The 11,743-nt window shown below is 38.2% G+C and overlaps 2 protein-coding genes across 4 annotated transcripts in view; one reads left to right on the top strand and one right to left on the bottom strand.

Annotated features, from left to right (window-relative positions):
* fbxo2 (F-box protein 2) overlaps window positions 1–3,920 on the top strand; it is a 12,456-nt gene extending 8,536 nt beyond the window's left edge. For both annotated transcript variants that reach the window (XM_036559913.1, XM_036559914.1), the window contains exon 6: window positions 3,244–3,920. In XM_036559913.1, the coding sequence (XP_036415806.1) occupies window positions 3,244–3,378 (135 nt within the window). In that variant the 3' untranslated portion in view covers window positions 3,379–3,920. The remainder of the gene's footprint in view (window positions 1–3,243) is intronic.
* Window positions 3,921–7,487: 3,567 nt separating this feature from the next.
* On the bottom strand, window positions 7,488–11,313 carry LOC118799935 (small vasohibin binding protein). Of its 2 annotated transcripts, none has more exons than XM_036560058.1 (3): window positions 10,989–11,313; window positions 9,794–9,968; window positions 7,488–8,478 (listed from the first exon to the last, which is right to left on the bottom strand). In XM_036560058.1, the coding sequence occupies exons 2-3, from the start codon at window positions 9,905–9,907 to the stop codon at window positions 8,392–8,394; spliced, it is 201 nt and encodes a 66-aa protein (XP_036415951.1). In that variant the 5' UTR covers window positions 9,908–9,968; window positions 10,989–11,313; the 3' UTR covers window positions 7,488–8,391. The 2 variants fall into 2 exon arrangements, with proteins under 2 accessions (XP_036415951.1, XP_036415952.1); XM_036560059.1 differs by having other exon boundaries at window positions 11,131–11,313.
* Window positions 11,314–11,743: the final 430 nt, after the last annotated feature.

Here is an 11,743-nt window from a genome sequence, read left to right as displayed (position 1 = left end):
CAGTGTTAACCATTTGAGTTAAGGCTGGAGACACCAAAAGCATAAAACAAGTGGTCATTCTGTTGAAAGTGCAGATTCTAAACTTTCAGTCCGTGCCACATTTGTGTTTTATCAAGATTAGAATTTGATATGAAGTCATTGTTTTGCTGTGTGTATCCCAGGGTTTCGGTCACATGACTTTTCTTTTGTGGCCACCATATTTGGGACCGAATTTCTGGCTTTGCTGTTTTGTACGAACATAACTAGAGGTGAAAGACGGCTAAAATGACTCTTCTTACTTTGGAAGAGAAAAAAACGTTCCTCGACAAATTCGATAAAATAGGATGAGATCCTTATACAGTTTCCCCCTGAACTCTTGGTTCCACTTAAACTGGCGGAAAAGGTAGCACATTTTTGTTTCCTGACATTTATATTTATCTCGTACTCAGCCCCTCTCCCTGTTCTGGAGAGTCTCTCAGAGCATTTAAAAGCACAGAAGCGTCAGGGTGGGTACAGGATCCCATGGTGTTGCATAAAGAGGAGAAGAACTCTCTGTCATCATAGGAGGGTAACGACATCAGCTAATTAACACAGATGTGAACAATGCTGGCCTTTAGGTAACTTTAGCTGATGTTAACAGCCGAGAGATGAACAGTCGCCCCCTAACGGAGCTGCAGACAGCCGGTATAACTTTACTCTCTGTTTCTGGAGATTTAAATGAGGTTTGAATGGAGAAACATAAACGTTAAATATCAGACTGAATGTCGTGGATCAGAAAACGGCGTCGTGTTTCGACAGACGTGATTCTGTAAGTTTGCTAGTGCAGTTAGTTCAGAGTTCAGCTCCAGTCCTGCAACCCCTGCACTGCATAACTGTGGTTTCCTGGTTAAAATACCTGATATTATCAGCTAATTAATCCCTTCTTGAGCTTAACGAGATGAGCAGCAGAGAAACACTAAACTATACAGTGCAGGGGCTCCAAGTCTGGAGTCTGAAACACTGGATTAAAGGTCTGTGTGTCTCTCGTCTCTCGGCTTCTGTGTTACAGGTGAATCATTCACAAAGCACTGCAAATTGAAAGCATTGAGCAGCGCAGTCACTCCCTGATTTGGCAACTATACAGTGTGACAACACATGAAATTCAAGAATAGAAAAAAACATCTTTTTACACCTTTTTATTTTTATCATATGTTGGCAAATGGAAAAAGTCAGAAGTGCAGACTCCCAGTGATGTAGGCTTCATTTAAACTTTTGGGGTGATGCACTGCTCATTCCACCTGACCCATCATATGATTGTGTGATAACAGGTGCTTTATAATTATTCTTAGCAATGAGGATATGTTACATTAGGAATGTGCTTTTAAATGTTTATTTAATATGCAAAACATTCTGACCTTTAACATTTCAAACTGCTATATTTAAACCAACATGCTCAGCTATCAGTCCTTCTGTCACCAGAAATATTCGGCAAAAACTGAACATCTAAAGGTTAGTCAGTGTATGGTTCAACCATATAATATATTCATAAATAAACTCATGAAGTTTACAAGGGGTTTTAGAAATGCATTTGTTTAGAAATTAGCTTTGTGCTTTAAAGACGATACAACTTTTCTGATACCGATACTGATATTGAAACCTTGAGTCAGTAGTATAAAACAAAAACACAGTGTAATATGTCTTTAAATGGAGCACAGAATAGTTGCAGCATTTGTTTATATCAATATGCATGTAAAATAAGTACATCTAATAAGTACATCTAATAAAATAAGTACATCTAATAAGTACATCTAATAAAATAAGTACACCTAATAAAATAAGTACATCTAATAAGTACATCTAATAATTACATCTACTAAAATAAGTACATCTAATAAGTACATCTAATAGTACATCTAAAAAAAAGTACACCTAATAAAATAAGTGCATCTAATAAGTACATCTAATAAGTACATCTAATAAGTACATCTAATAAAATAAGTACATCTAATAAGTACATCTAATAAAATAAGTACATCTAATAAAATAAGTACACCTAATAAGTACATCTAATAAGTACATCTAATAATTACATCTACTAAAATAAGTACATCTAATAAGTACATCTAAAAAAAAGTACACCTAATAAAATAAGTACATCTAATAAGTACATCTAATAAAATAAGTACATCTAATAAGTACATCTAATAAAATAAGTACAACCAATCATTACATCTAATAAATAAGTACATCTAATAAAATAAGTATACCTAATAAGTACATCTAATAATATAAGTACAGCTAATAAGTACTTCTAATAAGTATATCTAATAAAATATGTACATCTAATAAGACAAGTACATATTTGTATTGGATGTGCACAAATGATTAGTATTATTGTTCTTTCCTATTTTTAATTATTGGTATTATATATAAGTTTTCAATAATTTTATCGTCAGATTTGATCATACGCAACTGATGATGAACAGTGGCCCGTGTGAGGGAGTGCTATTTCAAGATAGATTTGTTACAGCATTGAATAGGATTTATTCTTGCTTCCCCGCCAATATCCGATCCAGCACTTACTATTGATATTGGTCTGATACTGAGGCCTAGTATCAGATTGCTGTCACGTTTTCTTGAATATCGCTGCTTTTGGAACAAAACCTCCGAAATTAGAATTTTACAGGAGAAGGAAAAAACCTACTTTACTGTAAATGTAAGTCAATGGAACCAGACTTTTTTACAAGTCATTTGGGGCCATTTTGTTTGGTCAGTTCGTTATGAAATTTGCAGACAATGTAAAGAGCAACTGGCACTTTCAGATTATGACACAAACTGAAAATCAACAAAAATGGAGATATGAGGTTTTGTTCTGAATGCAGCGATATGTAATATTAATAGAAAAATATTTAACAAAGCACGCACTTATTTTTGCACAAAATAAAATTCTCAGTCTATTTTCAAACCTAATAATAAGAAAATATCTTGGCATTTGTAGGGCGGTCAGCGAAATTTGAGATTTCATGATGCATTGAAGTATTTATTTAAGAATAATATAAAAATAAAATAATCAAATAGAGTTACTGAAATGTGGAAGATCTACACCCCTTTTAAATTCTATGATTGTTATTTGCAAATTTTGAACCACCCTGGGTAAACTACATTTTGTTGATTTTTTAAGTGAAAATAATCCTCTTTTGTATGTATGACTATACTTTTCAAATGTTTCAAAAGGTGTGTTGATAACATAATATCAAAATTATGATAACAGTTCCCTCTTCACAGATTTCCCACACGTTCTTTGAATATGGCCCAGGCCTGCGCTTCATCACATTCGAGCATGGCGGTCAGGACACCAAATTCTGGGACGGCTGGTTTGGAGTGAGAGTTACTGGCAGCTCCATCACTATAGAGCTCTAAAAGCCTCCTGCAAAAGAGTCGAGACAGACAGGGCGTCAAACTCTCTGAATGCTAGTCTTGAGTAGCTTCTAGACAATTTATGGCCTATGCGTTCTGTTCTGGGACCAACTTCAGCTTAGATTTGTGCACTTAGGAGTCTGACGTGGAGAATGAATGATATGCAGTCGAACTTATTATAGTGGGTATTTGATGGATGGCTCTTCAGCTAATGCTTCAATGGAAAATTCAGTCGAGAATGTTTATAAACCAGAAGATACTCCTGAGAAATGAAATGCAAGCTTTTGTTTGACTATTGAACCCCTCCTAACTTGATGGAATCGTATCCTAACATTGTAAGCATGATCTACTAACAACTACCTCTGCTGATGTAGCTACCCCTGCTTTTACCTTTACTAATGCACTCTCTGCAACCAGACACAATTCAGTTCTAAACCCGCCAGTCAAAGAAGGGCAAGAGAATATATAAGTGGCAACAGTGTGTCTGTTATTGGCTGTAAATCAAAGGGAAAGACTAAATAAAATCTAAACTAATGATAAAAGTGTTTCCAGTGAATGTGTTTAATTTGTTATTCTCAGACACTCATTCTTCACAGTCCTTCCATAAAGGGGTCATGTTGTGAAATAGTCTCATTTTCTTTGCTTTACTTAATAAAAGAGTTCCAGGACTCTTCTTAGTCTATAAAGGGAAAGGAAGCAGCAAAAACAACTCATTTTGAATTCATCATTGTTGTGATGTCAGAAGCATGAGCACATTTACATATGATCACCCATTCAGACCTCAGGAGCTGGGCTGCCCCATTAATGCTGAAGTGATATGGACTAGAGACAGTAACTGTAGCAGAGTTATTGGAGTTGAAGATGTGGGTGATAACTTCCAGAAGAGTCTAAAGTTTACTTTTCCAATGTCACTATACGAAATAACAGCTTGTTACACAGAGTGCTAGAGCCGGTTTATGAAGAGCCTGGCCACTTCCTATCTCCCCCGTTATATCAAAAACTGGACAGCTGAACAGCAGAGGGAGTCCTCAATGAATGGGAGTGAATGGAGCTCAATGGCTAAAAACGAAAAGTTAAAATAGTTTCTAATCTCTCGCCCAGAACGTTTCTTTAATTTTAGAATGGATGGATGGATTTCACTAAAAAAGCAAGGTAAACTTACCTGTATGTTTCCTTTTTTCTACAGCAAACGGGTTTTGGGCAGCAGAAGGCGGGCATTACTGTTAGTGAGTGCTGATTGATTGGCGAGCGGAGCAGCTCATTGGCTGTTCACGCTCTCAGACGTCATAGACGTTCATTAGGCGCCGTTTTAAACTCCTATAACTCGAGTTTAAAAGCTCTTAAAAATATAACAGCAGTGTTAAAATGTTTTGTGCTTTTCTGTGTTCAGGATATGAATGTATTCTTTTACATTAAAAATGTTTAAGCATTTATAAACTATGATTTGCTCAAATGCTCAATATCAACCCATTCATTTTGGACTTGCTCGGGAGCGCCCTCTAGCGTCTGAGAAACCTGGAAGACATTGCAGAGTGGTAATTCTCATCTCTACATGTTCTCTGAGAGTGCTTTGTGAACAAGGCACTAAAGAGGGCACCTGATTAGAACAGAAGCCAAAAGTATGTGGACACCCCTCCCAATGATTGAGTTCAGGTGTTTCTGCCACACTCATTGCTAACAGGTACCACCTTTGCCACAAGACAGCTTGTGAAATGTATACCCTGCTAGGTCTCCCCTAGTCAACTCTAAGTGCTATTAAAGTGAAATGGAAGCATCTAGGAGCAACAGCATCTCAGTCACAAAGCGGCAGACCACACAAACTCACAGAGTATGAGGCCCGTGGTGTGAAATCTCCTAAGCTCTGTTGCATCAATCACTACAGCTTCTGGAAGGAACTTTGTTGCAACAGTTTGGGGAAGGCCCCTTTCCTGTTCAAGCATGACTGCATAAAGCGAGCTCAATAAAGACATGGTTTGCGAGTTTGGTGTGGAGGAACTCCAGTGGCCAGCACAGAGCCCTGACCTGTGAGCCAGGCCTTCGAGTCCCACATCAGTACCTGACCTCACAATTTCCCGGACACACTCCAAAATCCACAGTGAAATGAATGCTGGTATCGCTGCAAAGGAGGGGGCAACTCCATATTAATGCCTATGGTTTTAGAATGGGATGTCCAACAAGCTTATACAGGTGTTTTGGTCAGGTGTCCACATACTTTTGGCCATATAGTGTATTTCAAATGAGAATGAATTACAAAAATGAATTACAAGAAGTCAAAAATGAATTTTTGACACATAAAACCACACAGAAGTGGTCTTTATCAGAAAAAACGGAAAAATGGCCCTTACAGGTTTACAATAGAATTACACCAAGGAATAAACACCAAAATCTCTTAATTATGCCCATATATATTATTATGCACATGCCTACGCTGAATGCTGACAGAACAATGATGTCATCACCAAAAACCAGCTTCGTTTTGCAGTAGGCCTTCTTGCCCCCTTGTGGACAACCAACAAAGCAATGACAATCTGTCAAAACAAAGCGGCCCAGTCAAAACACAAGACGTGTCCAAGTCTTCATGATGCCTCCCGCACGCAAACGTGCATGACAACTTGTGAGGCAAAGCCTTGATGGCAAACTGACACTTCATTGTTTCTTCCTGACAGCTGCATGTTTTGCATGGAGCAGCACGGTTGTCTTATTAAGACCAGGATCTTTCTGTACGCTGACAGCTGAATGCATAATGCAGGTGGAAATGGATGGGAAGAGAGGGAGGCACGTCTTCCAGACACTTACACTGTGGCAGCACTGACGTGCACACGTTCATGTGAATTCACAAACAATGGAATAAGCCTAGAGCCTGATGGGAGGTGAAATTAGCAGAGATTTAATTAGTAGGTAAAAATCAAAACTACTGTACTGTGTGAAAATCAGAGACCATTAAAAGGCATTTAAGTACAAGTAATTCATTCTTCAACATGGGGGAAAAAAAACAGAAAACTGCAAAAAATTGCAAGAGGTTTAAAAAATTAAATATGCTTTCAAAATTTTCCATCCTTTGCTTTCATTATAGCATCCGTTCTTTTAAGTAGACCTGCTTTAAGTTTTTCATGGAAATCTGCAGGGATGTTTTTCCACACTTCCACAGTCCAGTCTTTGAAACTGGCTGCACTGCTAATCACAACCCAAGTCATTCCAAACACATTCAGTGATGTTGAGGTCTGGACTGGCGGTCAGTCCATTGTTCTGAGGACACCAGCAACTTTTGTTGGATAAGCAAGAGTTCATCTTTTCAGTTTTACTTCTAATTTCCTCTTAGATAGACAAACAGATAGATAGATAGATAGATAGATAGATAGATGGGTAGATAGATGGATGGATAGATGGATGGATGGATGGATGGATAGATGGACAGATGGATAGATAGACAGACAGACAGACAGACAGACAGATAGATAGATAGATAGATAGATAGATAGATAGGTGGATGGATGGATGGATGGATGGATAGACAGACAGACAGACAGACAGAGAGATAGATAGGTGGATGGATGGATGCATGGATGGATAGATAGACAGATAGGCAGATGGATGGATGGACAGATAGACGGACGGACAGACAGACAGACAGACAGACAGATAGATAGGTGGATTTATGGATGGACAGATAGATAAATAGGTGGATGGATGGATGGACAGATAGATAGCCAGAGATTCAGCAGTTTTCTCAGTGAGGCTTCTTGACATCTACACATCCTTTCAGACTCATAGTGTTGTCTTCTCACAGTGGAAGGATGGACAGAAATATGTGTGGATTATCTGTTGTTGTGTAAGAGTTTATCTGACGGAGACCAGTTTGGTCGTCTGTCTAGTCTTGCATGGTTGTTAAGAGTCCCATTTTCTTTATATATTTTAATAAATGTATGAACTTTATGAAGTTCAATGTTGGAAACCCAGGTGTTACTTTTCCTTTGACTTATATCTCCTCAGAAATATCATCTAAAAAGTAAATAACTTGTACACATTTTATCTAGAAATTAAATAAATGAAGGGTAGTCTCTGAATTTGCACAGTAAATAAATGATAATACAATCAGGCAGGGCATGCAGTTGTTTCTTGTTCAAAATATGCATTTATTAAAAACATTAATGTACACAAAAATATCAGTGGTCATTAGTGGTTGACAGACAATCATCGACCTGTGAAAAAGTAAAATACAAGTGAGTAATAGAGCCAAGTGAATGACATATTTCTTGTTGTCTTCAGATCATTGTAAACGGAGTAAAATCATACAAAGAATTAATATAAAGTGTTTAAAACCAACAGGATACAATTCTGAAAAATAAAACGGACATTACAAAATTCTCTGTCACAACTGGTCTGCTGATCAGCTTTTCATCATGGGTGACAATGAGATGTTACAGAATATGTATATGTTTTTATAACATATAGATTGACACATAGCACCAATATTAACATTTTATATTTGATCCGTTGTTCTTTTACAATCTTAGTATGTTGCTTCCACAATCTTCCTAAGCACTAAAGTGGTAGTGGTTCATAATGAAATAAATAATTTGTTCATTTTTTGCTAAAAAGAAAAAAAACACTAGTGTAAATACTGGTAGCTGCACCTGATCATTGATTGTCCATTCAGTCTAATCTAAGCACTTTGCCCTGAAACCATGCAATATACAAACACTCGACTGACTCTTCTTGTGATGACTATGGTGTAAGATGCAGTAGTGTGATCAAACAGACAGATTATCAGGTGGCATACACAGGTAGTAACATCAATAACACATTCACAAAGAGTTCTAGGCTGGGATTTCTGGATTGGTTTTGCTTTTAACCACACAGTGGTAAAGGCATATTGGGGGGACTTAAAAATGCTTTGTGAATACAGATCCTAGGGTTGGACTAGACAGCTGGATATTTCTGCAGGAACTTAGCTCATTTGAGCGCTAAGTCAGGTTCAGCATCAGCTGGGTCTGTCCAGTCTAAACGTGGCCGTCTTCATTCTGCTTGTGACTGCATCTGCTTGCAAAAGGCCTCAAACTGCTGCTGCTCAAGTTCTGTCATTACTTTATTCAGGGCGTAGATCTGTAACACAATTAGAAGACATATTTACAGGAATGCCAGCACCACTGGACGATCCAACTCACACCTAAGAGTTACACTAATTTTCATCAAAAAGGCAACAAACACACTCTCCGTGTATGTACACTCAGTGTCCACTTTATTAGATACCCCAACCTCATAGCTCCACCTTGCTGGTATATAGTTAGAGAATTTAGCTCATCTGTTGATGCACAATTTGTGTACGCCATCCTCTTGACCTTTATCAATGCTCAACAATATTTTTGGGTGGTGGACCATTCTCATGCTAACAGTGACACAAATATTTGGAAAAAAATAAAAATAAAAATATCTAGTTTTGTGGTCAGAAACAGGGGTATAACATAACTGGCAAAATATGCATGATAACAGATGAGCTGCACATCTAAATATTTGGGGCTTTTAATAAAGTGGAAAGTCAATGTTTGTTTAACCCTTCGGTGCATGAATTATGATACACATTGGGGAAAAAAAAAAGTTTTTGCATTTGTTGCCATATGGCAACAGTATGAGACAATGGAACTGCATTGGTTTTTAATAAAGTGGACAATAAATATTTGTTTAACCCTTTTCCACATCAATGATAAATAGTGGTTCATAGTGAAATAAATAATTTGTTCATTTTTTGCTAAAAAGAAAAAAACACTAGTGTAAATACTGGTAGCTGCACATCAATGATAAATATTTTGAAAAAGAATTCTGGGTGGTAGAGGGTACTTTGCATTTTGTTGCCATATGGCAACAGTATATGACCATGGATTACACTATATATGATGAGAGTACACCAATCCACCACCACTGCTAAATAAAAAAAATAATAAAAAATAAATAAATTGCCATATTCATAAACATCTAAAGAGCACAGAAAGTAGACTGTAAGAAGTGTACAAGGTGAAAATGTCAGTACTCCTACTGCATACATTGCAGTCCCATTGTTGCATGCTGTTGCGACATGGCAACAACTATGGCATCTAAACTAGTTGCATTTATGCAAAGGAAACTGAAACTTCCTAGAGATTCAGTTTCAAACAATTTTCTTAAAATATGTAAAATTGAATTCTATAGATATTCTGATGAGTGTAGAAGCCAGGCCTCTACATGTGGTGTGTAAGTGTGGAAAAAAGGAAGCTTTATACACTTACAGGAAGGCAAGTGATTAGGGAAAAGTGTACAAACTTCAGTTTCACAAACAAGTACAAAAAGTGGATTTTTGTATTGTAATCAAATAAAAAAAACTGTTGCCATATGGCCCCACTAGGTTTTATGTGGGTATTAAGGTTGAAACATAGCTTGACGTTACCTCTGCCCTCTGTCTCTGCTTGAGCTCCTGCTGAGCAGACTTCTGTTTAGCTCGGTCACCTCGTGTCGGAGTCTCTTTCTGCTTTTGCTTGTCTTTTCGACAGGCAGGCTCCATCGTTTCTGGTTACTGCTGAGGCTTGGTGCTTTCTAATGGAGGAAACTGACCCCCAAAGAACCTAAAATCATAAAAATATAACCAGATGTCACACAACCATAGTTTGACTTCATTTTCTGAGAGGTTTGTTCACTTCTAAGGTTGCCACCACTGGCCTAACTAGGATCTTACGGAGTCTGTGCAATCAATCAGTCAACCAAGGTAATACAAAAAATCCTTTCAATTTCATTTCCTTGCTATTGCTATGCCTCAAAAAAGCCGATGCTTTCAGGGCATGCAACTCCCCTCTCTAACACCTACCTTTAAACTAAATGCTTGTTGGACTACCTGTTTAGATTTTAGATGAATATATAATCATATTACTGATCACAAAATATCCATCTGAAAATGGATAAGATGCTCTAGCAATAAGAGGGTCATTAATAGAGGTCAGGGCTGTCTGTGTTGTGTTGAAGGAAGCTAAATTGTGAGGTATGGTGCTAGAAACTAGGTCTTTCTGTGAGTCACGGGTGCGAGTATCTACATGAGGGGTCCAATGAAGTTCTTTGGGTCGAACTGATCCATTAGTAGTGACGCCACTGGTTGTCTCTATGTAGTAAAAGCGTTTTCAAATACAACTCATGGGAATTCAGTGGGAGCCTTTTCCCTGAGCTCTTTACCGAGTGTTTTCCTTCTGAAAGAAAGTGTTGGTGAGCAAGTTAGCTAAGAAAACGTTAGAGTAAAAGCATTAAACTAAATTTAGACGGACAAATATACACCGCGCTAAATTATAAGCCCCCTCTTCTCTGAACAGCGAGGCTAATGATTGTTAGGAGGGTTAGCTGGACTGTACCAGAGAACCCAACAACTATAGACCAATACAGAGCTCTGTTTACATTTCTGTGGCTTTTAAACAAGTTTATTTGGTTGCTTTTTTTAGAATTATTATTTATTAACGTCAATTATTGACGTTAACTATCCAGCTAGACGAGCATCAGCAGGGTTAGCTAACCTATGTAGCCTGTTAGCTGCTTCCAATAACGTTAACTTATTAGCTTCGCTTCAAACACCACATCGAGGAAACTGTGCCGATCTTACTCACCAAGAGTTAAGCAGATAACGTGCAGACTAAAAATGACGGTACGAGTTTCTTTTGCTGTCTGTAAAAAAAAGAAAAACGACAGCAGTAGCAACCAGTCTGCTCACGGAGTTACAGGTAAATAATCCCGGCTGGAAATGCTCCCCGCGGGATCGTTCCTTTCCGCGTTCTCAGCTTCGGTGTTTACGTGCTAACGAGTTATTTACGTTGTGCTCTTTAAACGCTAAACGAAAAGAGAAATAGAGGAGTTCAAGCTCAACATCCGCCGGGTTTCTTGTTCTGTGATATTCATTTGTCTGTCATGAATACTGAACTCTGACCACGTGAGGTCGCCCCTGTAGTTCTGCTGGAGTGGTGAACGCGGTTTAGAGAGCTGGATGCCAAAATCCGCTCTGGGCCTGTATGTCCAGAAGTTTGTGGACACCTGCTCATCCAACGTTTCGTCTGAAATCAAAGTGATTAATAAAGAGATGGTTTCCCATTGCTGCAGTAACAGCCTCTACTCTTCTGGGAAGGATTTGCACTAGATGTTGGGACTCTGCTGTGAGGATTTGATTGCATTCGGTCATTGGAGCATTAGTGAGGTCAGGTACTGATGTTGGATGGTCAGTTCTGGATCTCTCCAGTTCATCACAAAAGTTTTGGATGGAGCTCAATCACTCCAGAGAACGCTCCACTGCTCCACAGCACAATGCTGGGGAGCGTTATACCCCTGTAGTTGATGCTTGACATTGGGCATAGTGACCATAGGTTCATGT

The sequence above is a fragment of the Colossoma macropomum genome, unplaced genomic scaffold, assembly GCF_904425465.1.
Source record: "Colossoma macropomum unplaced genomic scaffold, Colossoma_macropomum, whole genome shotgun sequence".
Lineage (NCBI taxonomy): Eukaryota > Metazoa > Chordata > Actinopteri > Characiformes > Serrasalmidae > Colossoma > Colossoma macropomum.
Note: the sequence above shows the minus strand (reverse complement) of the source record. Positions and strands in the feature narration are given on the sequence as shown.

Bases quoted from the DNA above. Each gene is read 5' to 3' on its own strand.
- LOC118799935 (XM_036560058.1), bottom strand. From the start codon at position 9,907: ATGGAGCCTGCCTGTCGAAAAGACAAGCAAAAGCAGAAAGAGACTCCG. The intron at 8,479-9,793 runs GTAACGTCAAGC...ATTGTGTTACAG, and splicing joins AGCAGAGACAGAGGGCAGAG to ATCTACGCCCTGAATAAAGT.